Here is an 18,886-nt window from a genome sequence, read left to right as displayed (position 1 = left end):
TCCGAGGGGTAAACCACAAAACACTCCTAAGAAATAATTGGAAACTGTTGAATATGTAGATAGACCCTAAAGATTTGAACAGTGAAATTTTACATGTAGGAGCTACTTTGTTCAATAGGGTTTTTGATGCATGTAAACTTTAAAATATTTATTAGTAGGAAACTGTATTAGTAAAGTGACTTTCAGGCCATAACGCCTTGCGAATCTAGAGTAGCAATAACAACAACAAAAGTAGTAATAATAATAATTGTGAGATTCAAGTGTTTACCGTGTCACAAAGCACTGTACTAAATGCTGGGGTAAATGCAATATGAGGCGATCAGACACAGTCCCTGTCCTATCTGGAGCTCACAGTTTAAGTGGGAAGGGAGAACAGGTACATTTAATCCATATTTTATATATGAGGAAACCAAGGCCCAAAGAAGTTGAGCAACTTACCTGAGAGCACACAACAGACAAGTGGTAGATTTGGGGATCTGAACCCAGGTGCTCTGACTCTTAAACCTGTACACTTTCCACTGGATCCCACCTCTTCTTGTGTATTTACTTGGGCAGCCCTGAAACCTAGGCTCCTGTTTAAAGGGACTGTAGAGTTTGGGGGTGAAGTTGCCACTGCATTCCAGTAGCTCTTAAGTTCCTTGGATAAATGAGATTCTGGCAGAAGCCCATTTTGCTCAGGAAGTGATTCTAGCATTTCCCCTGGACCTCTAGTTAAAATCAAGGTATAAATTCGAACAGATAGGTGTCCCTATGGGTGGCCATTGAAGGTGCATTAGTGGTCGAAGCTCAACAGAGGTGCCCAGTATAATTTGTTACCCCTCACATTTTTTTCAAGATGGCAGCCACCTAAATGAAAGTCATGCCAGCTCATTTACCAAACCCGTCCACTTAGTATTTTTATTTCACTTTGTCTGCTGGCATAATTGAAGAGAGGGGAAGTATGTGATCACAAAGCAATTTTATGAAAAAGGATGCATTGGAGCTTTCCCCTATTATCTGTTGCTTCCAGTGGAAATAAACATAGCTGTTAGGATTCATTAGGGGCAGATAAAGATGGTTATCTCAGTATCTCATTGCATTCCCTAATCATTTAATTCACTTGCCCCAGGTAGGGCAGTGACTTTGGTGTAATGATTAATGAGTCTATGACAATAAACACAAACATAATCATGTGGCATTTCCTCTTCTTGAGTACACCTAATCCTTTGGAATCTTAACAATCCTGGTTCCAGATATATTACCAGGAGTAGGGGAAGCACCTTCCCTATTTACTGAAGAAACCCAGTAGTTTGTACAGGTTTTAGCCATTCCAGCAGCTGAAGCCTCTGCCTTGTGGCTTTTATCTTAATAGCTCTTGAAAGGGCCAGCAAGGGTATGTGTGGGGCAGGTCACAGTGAAATATGTGTGTAGAGTTCCCCATCAGGAAACTCCATCTTCAAATATAAAGATCAGCTCCCTCTATCCCAATTTAATAATTTCTTCTCATGAATACAACTGAAGTACATTTTATTGTTTAATAACAAAGTACTTTCCCTTTCCCTTCTGGGAAACAAGTTGCTCAGTTCTGTAAACCCCCTTCAGGTCCACCATGATTCCCTACCATAGTTCTCTCCTCCTCCTCTGCCATCATAGGGGGCCAGGTCTGTGGCCTTCTGAGGGTTTGTGCCCACCCACCCGCCTGTTTGAGAGCCCAAGGTGGGTTTTCTGTCACTGACTTCCTCTGCTTCTGGAAATGATGGGCCCGATTGGACCCAGTGGCTCTACATCATCTTTTGGAGATTTTAGGTTAGTTGTCGTGGCAGTAGTGGCACCACACTTTGTGGGGCGTGTGGCAGAGACCCCATACGAAGCCCACATTGATGGGTTTGGGTGTCCTGCCCTGTTGCCCTACTCCATAGCCAAATCTGTTTCCAAGAAGAGCTAGATATGACACCCAAGCAATAGGTTACAGACCCCTCAGATTGTGAGCTCCCTAAGGGACAAGGGACCATGTCGAATTCCCACCTGTGTATTATCTACCAGTGCTTAGTACGGTGCTCTGCAAATAGTAAGTGCTTAATAAATATCTCACGACTACTACTACTGCTACTACACTAGGCCATGCTTTATGAGTGCATAAAGGTAGCTAGGAACAGTGAGTCTAACCTCTGGAATTCCAGCGCCTTGTAATAGATCACTTTAGAATTAAGGAGACTGGTTTCTAAGATTAGTGGTGTGTCTATAAAACCACTTGAATTCTAGATGAGTTATTTTGTCAGGGTTAATCATTACCCGATCCATAAAAATGTATTTACTTCTAGTTAATGGGGACTCATCTTCGTCGGCCGCAGCAGAAAATACGTCCACCCCTGGGACATTATTGGGTTCAGAAGAAACTCCAATGTCTACAGATTGCACTACTACCACTACTACAGATCCTCCAAATCCGGAAGTCCCTGGTGTCTCTGAAAACATTGCCTCTGCTGCTTCCACCAGTACTGCAATGGGATTTGAAACTGTAAACACAATAGACTCGGCGGCCTGCAGTTCTAGAAACAATTCTGTAGTTGAAGCAGCCAAACCAAGACAGTCTTCCACTGTGTCTGAGGAACCTGTAAGGCAGCAGCCTGGAAATGCCAGTGTAGAACCTTTGCCCCCAGGGTATGTTGACTGAGATGGAAACGGTAATGTATATGAACATATATGATCTAAGCGTGAAGAGGGCAGGTATATGAGTGTGTACAACATGCTTAATTTTCCCCATGTCATTTGCTGCTTTTTCTCTTTCCTAGTCTGCATTTCGCCCTTTTTGAACCCATAAGCAAATCTCCTTTGTCAAATTTAAAGGAAAAGAATCCCAAACTGCTAATACCATACCTGTTTAGGAGGATGGTCTGATTCTCTTCTGGTTTCCTTCAGCCCCTTCTGTTGGCTAGAACCTGATTGGCAGTAGGCCTGGCTATGGGTCCAGCTCTCTTTGGAAGCATATCTAAGGTGTTTGAGTTGGAAGGAAGAGGATAATCAGAGAGCAGTCTTAGGGAGCATTATGGGAGCAGCTCCAAGCTTTATCTTCTTCCTTCCGATAGTTTGGGTAGCCTTGGTGGCAGCTGATATGTTAGTGGGAGTTTTTTGCTGTTTCTCTTGGGCATTTTGGGAGAGCCAGAAAAATAATCATTTTTATTTCTCCAATCCTCTTGAATCTGGAAGAAGGAAGAGAAGACCCAGTTTGACTCCCAGCCACCAGTGGACAATAGGATTGAGCTGATGCATGTGACTTTCCTTGGAAGTAATTAATAAAACTCTTGCAGAGACTTACCTTGAAGGGGAAGAAAATGATTCAGCCAAGGAAGTTCAGTTTTAAAATCTACTTTCCTATTAACCTCCTTTTCTCATCTCATATTTTCCAAAAGGTTCTCCCTCTTCTGTATTTCTTGGCAGTGGAAATGAGAAGAGTGGTGATGACAGGAGTACAGGGACAAGGTGGATGGAGTAGTTGGCATTTCCTATGAGTCCAGGTGACCAACTAGGGACACGTGGAGAATGCCCAGAGTTGCACACTGCAACTCTGAGACTTGCACTAGCAGCACGTGCTGCTGAGTGTGAGGAGAGCTTTATTTGGAGAGATGTAGATTTAGTTGTGGGAAAATTAAGACACTAATTTTGATACAGTATCAAATGAAAATAATTTGTTTAGTTACAAAGGGATAAAACTAAAGAACATAACTAAGGTAAAATAACTAAAGCAAAATAGAGAAAATAGGCATGAAGAGCAGTCAGAAACTTACACAGACATTTGCTAAATGACTGGAAAAGAAAATCCAGGCAGTCCTTCATCTACAACCGTCCAAGTTATGGCAAACGGCACTTAAAGGCATCTCAGAATTTTCCCCCTATTTTGTGTTTATGACATCATATTTGACTTTATGACTCTAGTCTCTAAAATACTCATTTTGTGGTCTCTCCTTAGTCCGCCTTCTGTCTCACCAACTCCTCTGTTTAATGTCTCTCCTGCCACTGTGCTTATGCCCTGGGGGGCTCTCAAGCCACAGTCTGGGCTGTGGTGGGACAAGGTAGGGGTGCTAGCAGTGGCAACAGGAGAGGAACCTGCAGTGGCTAGCAATAGAAGCTGGCAAAGATTCCGGGACCTCAGAGTAATCTTTCTGCCGGGAGGGGACATTTGATTCCAAATAGACTCTCTCCTTCCCCACCAATGTACAACCGAGAAAGCTCGCTCATTCTTCCCCTCCCTTCTCTGAAACCCACCCTGTGGTGGCTGGGTCCCTTCAAGTCTCTGCTTCCCTCTAACTGGAGGAGACCCTGTTCTCAGGGCCCCCTCCCCTCTCCCCATGTAGTAGCACCATTCACAGACAGTGCTGTTATCCAGCCTGCATTTAATGGTGGAAACATGGTACTTTGCGAACTGAAATTTGACGACTTCTAGACTGTGAGCCTGTTGTTGGGTAGGGATTGTCTTTGCTGCCGAATTGCACTTTTCAAGCGCTTAGTACAATGCTCTGCACACAGTAAGCACTCAGCAAATACAATTGAATGAATGAATGAACGCTGACTCCCAGCCCCCTCAATCTCCCCCCCGAGTAAGTAAAAATGCAACCAGGAATAAAGATCATCCTTTATAGACCTACACAAAATGAAACAGAAAATCAATGTCACATTTATTGAGTGCTTACTGTGTTCAGAGCACTGTACTAAACCCTTGAAAAGAAAGAATTCTTGAATGAGTGAAACAGACTCAGTTTGGAGCAAACTGAATTCCTTTCTCTCTGGCTTTTTTCCTCCCTTCTTCCTCCTCACTCTACCCCAGTCTTTCAACAAGCCCCTCCAAATCACCTCAGAATTAACCGGAAGCCTCACCCTATTAAACCTACCCCAAGTGCCCATTAAAAGTAGTAATAATAATTCAATAGTTTAAAATATCTTTACATTTTAAGATCACTTGTAGAAAGAGGTATTTAAATAGTGCAGTGCAGTCACGATCCACATGTCTGTTTCATTTGTACTTCTACGCGATTTTTATTTGTATTGAATGCTCTTGAAAATATACAGTAAGGAAGCTGTATTCATCATTTTTAATTTGGTAAAAACATTCTCGGTAATTTGGGTAAAAACCAGTAGCCTTGCCTTGATTCTAAACCATTGCTTCCATGAAATGCTTCACCACAGGTAGTTTTCAGGAACCGGTTATGTCTGCATGTAGTATATAAGTGCTACTCATGGGGCGATGTCAAACTTTTAGGTATTTCATTTTAATTCAGTTCATCTGAAGGAAATTAATAGGTCTGGGATTCCTTTGCAAATGTGTAATTTAAGGTCGGACAGAGCAACTCATCTATATTGTTTCCTTGAGGATGTCGCTACAGAATAGTTTACAATAAGTAACGATGGAGGCCTTAAGTATCTGTGAACTCTGTCCTTGTGCCAGTTGTGAATCCCAGGACCATCACTGTTCAAAGATTCTATTATAATGTAATATAATTTACTTTAGATAGGCATGACTAATTCTTCTAAACTTTTGTCTTTTTTATGTTTGTGGTTCAGAATTTTGTTATTCCAAATGTTTCTATTCCCGAAATAATCGCTGTTTTTTTAAATGGTATTTGTCAAGCGCTTAGTATGTGTCGAGCACTGTTCTAAGGTTGTGCATAAATCCCTGCAATTGTAACATGTTTGATTTATCTTTAAGTGAGATCATTGATGAAAAGAAATAGTTTCTGTTGAGAATTTAGAACAAAAGTGGGTAAAGCTCGAGAAAAATGATTCAGTCTTTGGGTAGATCTTGATTAGTTTATTGTCTTGAACAATGATATTTTCCATATTAATCTGACCATGAGAAGGCAACATTTTCATGTTGTCTTAGATAATCTCTCTTGTTTAATAAAGATGGGAACAGAGGAAAGATCTCCATGGTAGAACCTATTATGTTGATCACAACACACGAACTACAACATGGGAGAGACCACAGCCTTTGCCTCCAGGGTAATGTATCTATCTTTGATTTTGTTTTTCATGTAGCTAATTGCATGTTGTGTAACATGGAAAAATGATACCTTTTTCATCAACAGGAAGCGTCTGTTGTACAAATCAATGGTAGTTGCTATTAACTTAAGAAGTGAGCTTAAATGTGTTGTTTCCATTTTGTCTCTGAGATTAGGTACTACTAATAGTAATTATAGTATTAAGCACATTCTGTGGGCCAAGCAATGTGCCAAGCACTGGGTTGTATAAAAGATAATGTGATTGGACCTAGTCCCTGTCTCACGCAGGGCTCATGGTCTAAGAGGGTAGGAGACAGGGACTTTTATCTACATTTTTTCAGAAGTAGAGGCACGAAAAAATTAAGTGGCTTGTGCAGGGTCACACAGTTGACAAGCGGTGGAGCTGGGACTAGAACCCAGGTTTCCTTCCTGACTCCCAGTCCCGTGCTCTTTTCACAAGGCCACGTTGCTGCTGAACGTGGCTCTTTTTACAAGGCCACATTGCTGCTTTTGCCCGTTTACTAAACATGGGCTTAGATTTGCTTGGAACGTTGCATTTCAACCCAGACAGGCTTGTTTAAGGATTTTTTCTGTTCTTCCCTCATTGTGCTGCACTATAATAATAATAACGTTGGTTTTTGTTAAGCGCTTACTATGTGCCAAGCACTAATCTAAGTGCTGAGGTAGATACAAGGTATCAGGTTGTCCCACGTGGGGCTCACATTCTTCATCCCTATTTTACAGATGAGGTAACTGAGGCCCAGAGAAGTTGAGTGACTTGCCCAGGGTCTCACAGCTGACAAGTGGTGAAGCCGGGATTAGAACCCACAGCCTCCGACTTCCAAGCCCGGGCTTTTCACTGTGTGAGCACACATAGTATGTGTGCCTGGATTTTGTTGTCATCTTCAGGAAACTCTCAATTAAGTGCATGCCTGTCATTTTTGTAGTGCATGAGCCATGCTCTTTCCTGTCCTAGTGTTGAGGGTGTGGGTGATGTTCCCAAGCTGAGAGGTTCTAGCCTTCTCCATGGGAGCCATAACAGCGAGGAAGCTTGGGATGTCTAGCCCTGCTCATTTCGGGGACTCTTGTAGGAAAAATACAGGAGTTTTTGTGCTTAGGAATGCCACTACATCTGCTCCTTGCGCAGGGTTTCAGAGCTGAGCGATTTCCAGCCTTGCAGAGAAGTTTGGTGGCTTATTGTCTTGATGTACCACCATGTCAGATTTCTGGTTAGCATGCTAGAACTGATCCACCTCCAACTGTTAAAGTGCAGCAGAGGTTTGAAACCTTGGCTTGGGATGCCACTGGAGGGGGGAGCTGAAAAATTGCCTTCTTTCGCAATGAGAGTTATTTCAAAATTTGTTTTTGGACAGTCTCATTTTCTGGTTCACTAGAGTTGGCTTGGGAACTCAAGGTGTTTGCTTTATTTGATCCTAATTTTGTTCTTTGAAATTGGGATGGAGATGTTTCTTGAATTATGGATTATGTAGAAATTGGCCAATACTAGATAAACTGAAATCTGGTTAATGCCTCAAGATTTGAGGTGAATTAATTGTGAAATAAAATCACATCTGTCTAGCATGCATCGAGAACTTACCAAAATCAGGTCTTAGGTGCCGAGGTTTATGGATACATTGCTTTTAGCTAATTGTTTTAGCCATTGGTAAATACAGTGTCCAGATTTGGTGAAAACTATATTTTCTTATAAAATTCTTCAGTAGCCTGCTAAATTTGCTTTGGCCTTCATTGATTGTGTCACCATTTCTTTAACTCAAGGACATCCATAGTTCCAGGCTAATAAAATACAAAAATCTGTAGTTACTCCCAAACATAAATTCCCATAAGAATATAACAGAATGCTTCCAAAAGAGAGGAAGAAATTATTATAGCTTTTTAGATGTCTGCATTTTTTATGTGGATGGGTGAATTTGGAAAACAGAATTAGGCTAAGTGATCAGTCAATTTATCTGAAACCCCTGTATGATTGAATTAAGACAGCTGTGATTATTCAGAATCTTCATGGATAGCAGTGCAGTTCATTATTGGAAAATACCATGAAATGTGAAGAGGATATAAGCCACTGACTCAGTGGGATTTAGCAGATGAAATTCTTTGTTTCTGTCTCAGAAGTGTCCTGGGTGGGGCCATAAAGGAGACCCCTTTTTGCACTTTGCAGTGTGTGACACTTCTGCCCGCAGCCAGAACATGACTTTAGAGAGCCTGCAAGTGGTGCTCCACAAACCACTAGCATTGTAATTAATTCTCTGCCCAGGTTCTTGGTCTGGAAGTCTCAGGACTGAGGGACACTTGCCACTTTTGAAGGAAGACTCCATTATGTCTCTGATATTTTCTTATTTAAAAATAAATTTTGAGAAATATTTAACAGTAACAGTGTTCATTTGAATAACATCTGTATGTGTTTCTGTGTGTAGGTTATTGGGCATGTTGCTCTGGGTAAATGTGTTGTGATTTTAGCCAGATATTATTGGGATACTGTTTGGCTGATTTCTGGATGTCTGTGTAAATATGAGCAGGAAGGATGCTCTCACCACTCCCTCCTGCTGTTGTGTTCTTAAGCTCCATCGGCTGCCATTTGGCTCTGAATAATTGACATTTAACTGAGGTTTTTGGGAACCACAATACAGAGTAAAGGTACTTTACTTTAGATCTAAACTTGCCTTCCCTTTGGAGGTAGGGAAGAAAAGGGTGAAAAGAAGTATTTCTGTTGAAAGACTCAAAAGAAGGGTCCCTTTTTCGTGAAGGAGTATCAACTTATTTTGTTGAAATTATGGTTTAGAAAAGTTGTTGTATTCAGAGGTTCACTGTATTGGTTTTATTGGTTAATCCAATCAGTAGGCAAACCGAAAGTGTTTTTTCACTCTCCTTCATGTATATACGAATCGTACCCCAGTCCCTTTGAAGGAGATCACATTTTGCATTCTTAGATGAGCTCATCAAAAATTATTTATGGATTAGGCTGGCATCTATGTACCTAAAGAGAGACAGCTAAAATGTTTTAATAAATCACTTGGTTTCCCATTGTGGATTTTTTGGTGTTTTGATGTTTTTTGGTAGTTGGGAGCGACGAGTTGATGATCGCGGAAGAGTTTACTATGTGGACCATAATACCAGAACAACAACTTGGCAGCGGCCGACTATGGAATCAGTCAGGAATTTTGAACAGTGGCAGTCGCAACGTAATCAACTACAGGGAGCTATGCAGCAGTTTAACCAACGATACCTCTATTCGGTAATTAGCAAAACAGTTTTCCTCCATGTTTTCCCCCCGCATTCTCCTTCCCTCTTGATTTCATCTACTTAGAGAATCTGAATTTGAAAGGATCCTTGCTATTTAAAAGTGGGTAGTAAATTGTTTCAAACTTCTGATCATTCTGCAAATACTCTTGGGTGGGAATGGGTGGTTGTGAATGGGTCGTCCTAGGTTTTTTCCCTCTGTAACTATAATTTAAGTAACTAAGGAAGCCAACCTGGGAGTCAGAAGGCCATGGATTCTAACCCCCATCTGCCACTTAACTGCTGAGTGACCTTGGGCAAATCACTTCACTTCTCTGTGCCTCATTACGTCATCTGTAAAATGGGGATTGAGACTGGGTGCCCCACATGGGACAGGGACTGTGTCCAACCTGATTAGCTTGTATTCAGCCCAGTGCTTAGTAGTGCCTTGCAGACAGTTTTTATTATTATTAACATCTCTGTAATCGCCCTTTCCTCTCTATCCAGTGTGCTACCATGCTGATGCAAGCACTTATCAGAGCATACCTATTGGAAAAAAAAGAAATTTCCTGAACCAACTAATCTTGGAAGGAACTGGGATTAGAAACTAGGTCCTCTGACTCCCAGGCCTCTGCTTTTTCCATTACTGTATGGGAATCATAAAAATGAAAATTAAAATAAAACTGAAATTTAAAGCATTATTACCTGAATTGAAAATAAATGTCAGGTTATTTATACCTTAATTAAATACCCTTTAAACCCCTAAATAATAACCTAATAATTCAGTCAAATGGTAGTGACATAACAAACTTTTGTGTTAGTCATTTATTGGTAAGGGACTGCTGACTGGCATGGACAACATAACTTTCAGAGAAATCTTTTTTTCAGGTTTCAAAATTCTGTTGCTGGTGTATGCTTAAAAAAATTGAGAAGTCTGGGCTACCATCATTTTAAATTTCTTTCCTTTGGGTCTTCCACATCTATTAGTATCTTCTGGAATTTTTTTTCCCTTCTGTTTCTCCATACAAACACACACCCTCATGTTTCTCCAGAGCATTTCATCACATCTTTTGTTTAGATTTAGGAGGATTGGAATCCTTTAAAACCAATAATCTTTGATTATAGGTGCCACTGCTAAAATATTTTAATACTACTAATAAAGAATATTTATTTAAGCACTTCTAATATAAGCAGATTGGGCACAGTCCCTGTCCTGCATGGGGTTCACAATCAAAGGGAGAGGGAGAATGGTTATCGTATTCCATTTTCTCCCCACCTAAAGATTAATTTTGCTCTTTTCATAAAATCCCTACTCTCCTGGAAACTCGTGAAACATGTCTTTAAAATAACATGTGGAAGTACAGTCCTCCTCTATGTGCCATGCCTATTAATTATCAGTAACTCCTTGACTTGACACACGTATGCCTCACAGATACACAAATGTAGAGAACTGTTCTGTGAAAAACTACTTCTCTATTCACTTTTTGTCATATCTTTATTCAATAGCATAGTAATATACCTTTAAACAGAATAAAAAGCAACCTGGGTAATCTTAAAATCCTTAATATCATAGAAGGTTATTTCTAGTTTTCCTTTAAATGAGTACCATTTCTGATGTAGTATTCAGAGTTTGAATTAAGAATCCTTAGGCTCTTTAATTGAATGTCCTTGGAGAATTGTCTTTTTCCTTTGATGGACAATGAAATGTATAAATCCAGCAGCCCTACTTGGTTTCCTTCCTAAATGCCCCTACGGTTCATTCATTCATTCAATCGTATTTATTGAGTGCTTTACTGTGTGCAGAGCACTGTATTAAGCGCTTGGGAAGTACAAATTGGCAACATATATTGGTCCCTACCCAACAGTGGGCTCACAGTCTAGTCTACAGTTGGCCTAAAAAGTTAATTTAGTGGATTCCTGAGTTTATATCTCTTCCATTCTGAAATGATTCATTCATTCAATCGTATTTATTGAGCACTTACTGTGTGCAGAGCACTGTACTAAGCGCTTGGGAAGTGCAAGTTGGCAACATATAGAGATGGTCCCTACCCAGCAGCGGGTTCACAGTCTAGAATGGGGAGACAGACAACAAAACAAAACATATTAACAAACTAAAATAAATAGAATAAATATGTACAAGTAAAATAAATAGTGTAATAAATATGTACAAACATATATACATATATATAGGTGCTGTGGGGAGGGGAAGGAGGTAAGGCGGGGGGGAGGGGGAGGAGGGGGATAGGAAGGAAGGGACTCAGTCTGGGAAGGCCTCCTGGAGGAGGTGAGCTCTCAGTAAGGCTTTGAAGGGAGGAAGAGAGCTAGCTTGGCGGATGTGCGGAGGGAGGGCATTCCAGGCTAGGGGGAGGACGTGAGCCGGGGGTCGACGGCGGGACAGGCGAAAATGAGGCACAGTGAGGAGGTTAGTGGCCGAGCGGAGGGTACGGGCTGGGCTGTAGAAGGAAAGAAGGGAGGTGAGGTAGGAGGGGGCGAGGTGATGGAGAGCCTTGAAGCTGAGAGTGAGGAGTTTTTGCCTGATGCGTAGGTTGACTGGTAGCCACTAGAGATTTTTGAGGAGGGGAGTAGCATGCCCAGAGCGTTTCTGCACAAAGATGATCTGGGCAGCAGCGGGAAGTATAGATTGAAGTGGGGAGAGACAGGAGGATGGGAGATCAGAGAGGAGGCTGATGCAGTAATCCAGTCGGGATAGGATGAGAGATTGAACCAGTAGGGTGGCAGTTTGGATGGAGAGGAAAGGGTGGATCTTGGCGATGTTGCGGAGGTGAGAGCGGCAATTTTTGGTGACGGATTGGATGTGAGGGGTGAACGAGAGAACAGAGTTGAGGATGACACCAAGGTTGTGGGCTTGTGAGACGGGAAGGATGGTAATGCCGCCAACAGTGATGGGAAAGTCAGGGAGAGGGCAGGGTTTGGGAGGGAAGATAAGGAGTTCAGTCTTGGACATATTGAGTTTTAGATGGCGGGCAGACATCCAGATGGAGATGTGTTGAAGGCAGGAGGAGGCACGAGCCTGAAGGGAGGGAGAGAGAGCAGGGGCAGAGATGTAGATTTGGGTGTCATCAGCGTAGAGATGATAGTTGAAGCCGTGGGAGCGAGTGAGTTCACCAAGGGAGTGAGTGTAGATAGAGAACAGAAGGGGACCAAGAACTGACCCTTGAGGAACCCCTACAGTAAGGGGATGGGAGGGGGAGGAGGAGCCCACAAAAGAGACTGAGAATGAATGGCCAGAGAGATAAGAGGAGAACCAGGAAAGGACAGAGTCTGTGAAGCCAATGTTGGCTAGCCTGTTGAGGAGAAGGGGGTGGTCCACAGTGTCGAAGGCAGTTTGAGGGCAGTTTGAGAGGTCGAGGAGGATTCCTCCTCCTGGCCTGGAATGCCCTCCCTCCGCACATCCGCCAAGTTAGCTCTTTTCCTCCCTTCAAAGCCCTACTGAGAGCTCACCTCCTCCAGGAGGCCTTCCCAGACTGAACCCCCTCCTTCCTCTCCCCCTCCTACCCCTCCCCATCCCCACCGCCTTACCTCCTTCCCCTCCCCATAGGACCTGTATATATGTATATGTGTATATATGTTTGCACATATTTATTACTCTATTTTACTTGTACATATTTATTCTATTTATTTTATTTTGTTAATATGTTTTGTTTTGTTGTCTATCTCCCCCTTCTAGACTGTGAGCCCACTGTTGGGTAGGGACCGTCTCTATATGTTGCCAACTTATACTTCCCAAGCACTTAGTACAGTGCTCTGCACACAGTAAGCGCTCAATAAATACGATTGAATGGAGTAGGAGAGTAGACTAGGAAATGGTGGTAGGACTTTTCCATTTCTTGTATTATTTTTAGGAGCTCCCTGTTGTGGATCTGCTCAGAAGGTTTCTTAAGGATTTCTTAAGGAAATCTGATTTAAATATTCATACCATTTGAAAAATACCAACTTCATTCTGAGTGGCACATGCCTACTGTGATATTGCTTAATATTTTCAGTACATGGTGGTTTTTAAGTGATGTCTGCTTATTATGCTCGCTGCTGGTGTTTTTAACAGTCTATGCAGAAATATTGTAAGCTAATTTCATTAGGCTTTTAGTGATAGCATATTGATAATAATAATAATAATAAAAATGATGGCATTTATTAAGCGCTTACTATGTGCAATGCACTGTGCTAAGTGCTGGAGAGGTTACAAGGTGTTCAGGTTGTCCCACAGGGGGCTTACAGTCTTCATCCCCATTTTACAGATGAGGGAACTGAGACACAGAGAAGTTAAGTGACTTGCCCAAAGTCACACAGCTGACATTTGGCGGAGCCGGGATTTGAACCCATGACCTCTGACTCCAAAGCCCGGGCTCTTTTCCACTGCGCCACACTGCTTCACGCTATTGATCAGAGCCAACGTCTGTGTAACCCAGAATTTTAATAAAGATGTGTTAATACATTTTAACATTAAAAGAGCAAATTTCAGGAAACATTGGGCATTGGAAAATAATATAAAAATGGACAGCATGTGTGCAAATTATCTCAAGTCTGTATATTATCAGACTTCAAGGAAAACCGGGTTGGATATTTTTCTTAGCATTTAGCTTCTGCTAAATGTCCACAAACAATTTTAGTAATGTTCTAATGTGAGTCCAGAAACTTTCCCATAAATCTTCTAAATGCATAAGTGGGTGCTAAGTGTATAAGAAAAGGAACTAGTTTGTTCTAAACATTTAAAAACAGTAAGAGCCCTGTGTTTATCATCAGTATTTATATGATGTGTAAGGTATGTTTTTTATGACTATGAAATGATCATCTTTGAGGAATGTGCCTTAAGTATTTTTTATGTTTTCATTTCAAAATTTCTAGAAAAATAAGTATGGGATAGACTCCTACTACTAAGATTCTTTTCTGAAATTCAACCAAGTATTTATTCTTAACTGCTCTTCCCTCTCCTTAAAAAATCAGTGCCTTTTTAAGGAAGTAGCAAGGCCTAAGTGGAATGAATACAGGCTTGGGAATCAGAGGACCTGAGTTCTAATCCCAGATCCCAAACTTGCCTGCTGTGTGATTTTAGGCAAATCACTTATCTTGTCCGTGCCTCAATTTACTATCTGTAAAATGGGGATTTAGACTGTGAACCTCATTGTAGGACATGGACTGTGTCCAACCTGATTAGCTTGTATCTACCCCAGCACTTTGTACAGTACCTGGTACATAGGAAACAACTAATACCATTAAAAAAAAAAGTCACAACTTCTCTGTGCTTCAGTTTCTTCAACTCTAAAGTAGGGCTTCAGTAGGGTGTGAGCCCCACCTGGGACAGGGACAGTGTCTGACCTGATTAACTTTGTATCTACCCCAGTGTTTAAAACAGTGCTTGACACATAGTAAGTGCCTAACAAATACCATGAAAAAAAGGGTCGAAGTTTAATGGACAAATAGATATTGTTTAAAATTAAACACATTTTAAAATAAACCAAAATTAATTTATTGTGGTTTTGCTGAATTGTATTCCTTTCATTACATAGATTTTCCAAGTTTTATCAACCCATGGCCTCACCTTTCCTACTTTTCCACCCATCTTGCATGAGATCATTTCAGTAGGGGTGGATGAAAGCATTTGAATCCAGTTTACAAACTGTTTACTGAGTTAGAAAAATGAGTTTTTTACATCTAGCTGTCTACATTTACCACAGGTACCACATTCAGTAGCAGCAATAATAATAATAGCTGTGGTATTTAAGCGCTTACTCCATGCCAAGTACTGCCCTAAGCACTGGGGAAGATACAAGGTAATCATGTTGGACACAGTCCCTGTCCCACATGAGGCTCACAACCTTGACCCCCATTTTACAGATGAGGGAACTGAGGCCCAGTGAAGTGACTTGCCCAAGGTTGCACAACAGACCTGAGGCATTGTTGGGATTAGAACCCAAGTCCTCGGACTCCCAGGCCCATGCTTCTTTTCATTAGGCCACGCTGCTTCCTATTTACTTACGTAATTGCCGCCACTGCGTAACCCTCCATCCCCTGCCCTATCCCCTCAGTTTTTGTGGATGTGCAGGGAAAGGTTGGATTGGGACACAGAGGTTCAGATTTAAGCCCAGAGGATTTCTTTTTTTTTTTTGAAATGTACTCCACATGTGCTGTTGTAGGAAGAAGGGAAGGAGTGTTTCACTTGGGAAATGAAAGATATGTTTGGGCTTATAGAGGAGGTCCCAGCTCATTAAAAAGCAAAATAAAGAGCACAGGAGAAATTCTTCTGTTTCCTGGCTTAAATATATCTATTTGTTTTGTCAGGCTTCAATGTTGTCAGCAGAAAATGATCCTCTTGGCCCTTTACCTCCAGGCTGGGGTAAGATGATGCTGTTCATTGTTAATAGAGATCTTTGTCCTGTACATCAAACAGTGATGAAAAGCAATGTTTACTTTTTCTTCAGAAAGAAGAGTGGATGTAAATGACAGGGTTTACTTTGTGAATCATAATACAAAGACAACACAGTGGGAAGACCCTAGAACCCAAGGGTAAGTCTCATACTATGTTCTGCTTCAGTTTGTCAGTATACCAAGTTGTGCCAGAATGTACGTTTTCACTTCACACTTTGGCTAGAACGGGAGAGCAGAATGAGTAAGTGTCCTCCCAACAACACGAGCCTGTCCGAATGCAGTGCAGTGCTGTAAGAAACGATTGTGCACAGGAGTGTAGCATCACACACCCAGTGTGAACTATAATGTGACTTCCTCCATGTGGGATTCTGCAAGAACACAACTTTCATGTTATAGAAGGACTGGCTGTAGATATCATTGTGAAAACAGACATGAAAATTCGTAGAGCAAAATTTGCCAGCATTTGTTAAATGTTGTTTAACAAATGACAGTGACACTTTGTCTTATAGCTTGCAGAATGAAGATCCCCTTCCTGAGGGCTGGGAAATCAGATACACAAGAGAAGGTGTTAGATACTTTGTCGATCATAACACAAGGACAACAACGTTCAGTGATCCTCGTACTGGAAAATCTTCTGTGTAAGCAATTGGCGGGAAGATGTTTTCTGGCATTGCTGACTATCCATAGTCCCTCAATTTGGTGATACCAAATTGTTCTTTAATTGTGCATCCTAAAAAGTTGCTGAAAAACATCTAATTAGACTGTAAATTATTCTGTATAAAATGTAGTCCACATTAAAGCTTGTCTCTGGAAGGAGAGCCCACCAAAATGTGGTCAATTAAGGAGCAGTATCACCTAGTGGTAAGAGCATAGGCCTGGGAATCAGAGGACATGGTTTCTAATCCTGACTCCACTACTTGTCTGTACATAGCTGTAATTTATTTTTTTTGTGCATTGATGTCTGGGTAAGTGTGACCCTGGGCAAGACACTTAATTTCTCTGTGCCTCAGTTACCTCATCTGTAAAATAGGGATTAAGACTGTGAGCTCCACTTGGAGCATAGACTGTGACTGATCGGATTAGTGTTTCTACCCAAGTTGTTAGTACAGTGATTGGCACATAGTAAGCACTTAACAAATTATTCCCCCCCCCCCCCGACCCCCCCCCCCCCAAATGCGACCTTTATGTCTGCTTGCAGCAAGGAAGGGTGAAAGATTAGGTGCAGCCTTCTACTTTCTTGGAGCACTTTAAAGGAGTGCAGGGCCAGCAGGGTGATGAACAAAGGAATATAACATTTCCTCCTCTTTCCTTAATTTTGTTACTCTTGCTGCCTGAAGTGCATTAGCGGTGATCACTCATGGAGGACTGAGGCTTGTCAGGGCAAAGAGCTTGGCAGCAACTACTCCTGCTTTTGTCTTCTGGGTCCCTTTGTGAGACAAGGAAAGTTCCACCTCATGCCATGCACATTGCTGATAAATGCTGTCCTCGAAAGTAGGGTTCCTGATGGAGGATAGTACCTGTAATGAAATACTGGGCATGGAGTTCACAAATCAAATTATGACTACGAAATGTTGTAAAAATCCCATTCATCAATACAGGCTTACCCCACCATTTAGCCAGTCTATGTTCTTGGAAAAATGGTTTGTACTGTGGGGTATGTTTTCCCAAAAACTTACATTTGGATAAATGGGGTCTATTCTAGAACCAGCCCCAGCATCGTCATCATCAATAGTATTTATTGAGTGCTTACTTTGTACACAACACTATACTAAGCTCTTGGGAGAGCACAATATAATAGATCTGGTAGCATTCCCTGCCAGCAAAGAGACTGTAAACTCAGCTCAGACTGTAAGCTTACAGCCTCCCTTCACAAACACCTCTAGAATTTGCCCTTTTCTCTCTATCCAAACTGCTACTATGCTGATCCAAGCACTTATCATATCCCACCTTGATTACTACAACAGCCTCCTCACTAACCTCCCTACCTCTCGTCTCTCTCCATTCTAGTCCATACTTCATTCACTCTGCTGCCTGGATCATTTGTCTTAAAATGTTTAATCCACATCACCCCACTTCTTAATAACCTCCAGGGGTTGATTCATCTCTGCATCAAATAGAAACTCCTTACCATTGGCTTTAAAGCACTCAGTCACCTTGCCCCCTCCCTCTTTGATGCTTTCCTACTACAGCGCAACGTGCACACTTTACTCCTCCTATCCCAAAATATTCACTGTACTACTGTCTAATCTGTCTCACCACCAACTCCTTATCTACTTCCTCCCTCTGGCCTGGAACCCCTCCCCTTTCATATCCGACAGACCACCACTCTCCCCACCTTCAAAGTCTTATTAAATTCACCTCTCCAAGTGGACTTCCCCGAATAACCCCTCATTGCCCCTACTCCCTCTCCCCTCTGTGTCACCTATGCACTTGGTTCTGTATCTACCCTTCAAGCACTTCATATTCACTCCACTTTCAGCCCCATGGCACTTATGAACATATCCATAATTTCTTTTAATTAATTAATTAATTCAATTGTATTTATTGAGCACTTACTGTTTGCAGAGCACTGTACTAAGTGCTTGGGAAGTACAAATCTGCAAAATATAGAGACGGTCCCTAACCAACAAGGGGCTCACAGATGCTTGAGTCCTTGTGTCCTTTTGTAATGCTTGTGTCCTTCTCTAGACTGTAAATTCCTTGTGGGTAGGGAATGTGTCTGCCCTTTAAAACACTCAGTCACCTTGCCTTCTCCTACCTCATCTCACTACTCTCCTATTACAGTCCAGCCGCACACTTCCCAGCTCTAATGCAAACCTTCTCCCTATACCTCGATCTCATCTATCTCTCCACCAGCCACTCGCCCATGTCCTGTCTCTGGTCTGGAATTCCCTCCCTCCTCATATCTGTGACAGTTACTCTCTCCCTGCCCTTGCCCCCCACCACCCACCTTCAAAGCCTTATTGAAGGCACATCTCCAAGAGGTCTTCCCAAACTAAGCCCCCCTTTCCTCTTCTCCCACTCTTTTCTGTGTGACTTGCCTCCTTTATTCATACACCCTCCTAGCCCCACAGCACTTGTGTACATATCTGTAATTTATTTATATTAATGTCTGTCGTTCCCCCATCCCCCCCCACCAGACTGTAAGCTCATTATGGTCAGGGAATGTGTTCATTGTTGTATTGTACTCCCCCAAACACTTAGTACAATGTTCTATACATAGTAAATTCTTAATAAACACGATTAACTGACTGACTACCCTTCTAAGCTATAAACTCCTTGTGGTCAGGGATCGT

At 41.8% G+C, this 18,886-nt stretch overlaps 1 protein-coding gene across 4 annotated transcripts in view; it reads left to right on the top strand.

Moving 5' to 3' along the window:
- WWP1 (WW domain containing E3 ubiquitin protein ligase 1) overlaps positions 1-18,886 on the top strand; it is a 90,443-nt gene that overhangs the window by 50,387 nt on the left and 21,170 nt on the right. For 3 of the 4 annotated variants that reach the window (XM_038745833.1, XM_038745832.1, XM_038745834.1), the window contains exons 8-13: positions 2,301-2,640; positions 5,878-5,973; positions 9,048-9,222; positions 15,504-15,558; positions 15,644-15,728; positions 16,100-16,228. In XM_038745833.1, coding sequence (XP_038601761.1) covers positions 2,301-2,640; positions 5,878-5,973; positions 9,048-9,222; positions 15,504-15,558; positions 15,644-15,728; positions 16,100-16,228 — 880 coding nt within the window. Of the gene's footprint in view, positions 1-2,300; positions 2,641-3,894; positions 4,050-5,877; positions 5,974-9,047; positions 9,223-15,503; positions 15,559-15,643; positions 15,729-16,099; positions 16,229-18,886 lie in introns of those variants that run through there. The other variant, XM_038745835.1, reaches the window with a different exon arrangement.

This window comes from Tachyglossus aculeatus, chromosome 4, assembly GCF_015852505.1.
Source record: "Tachyglossus aculeatus isolate mTacAcu1 chromosome 4, mTacAcu1.pri, whole genome shotgun sequence".
Classification (NCBI taxonomy): Eukaryota; Metazoa; Chordata; class Mammalia; order Monotremata; family Tachyglossidae; genus Tachyglossus; species Tachyglossus aculeatus.
The sequence above is the reverse complement of the archived record's forward strand: the minus strand, read 5'-3'. Positions and strand labels throughout refer to the sequence as shown.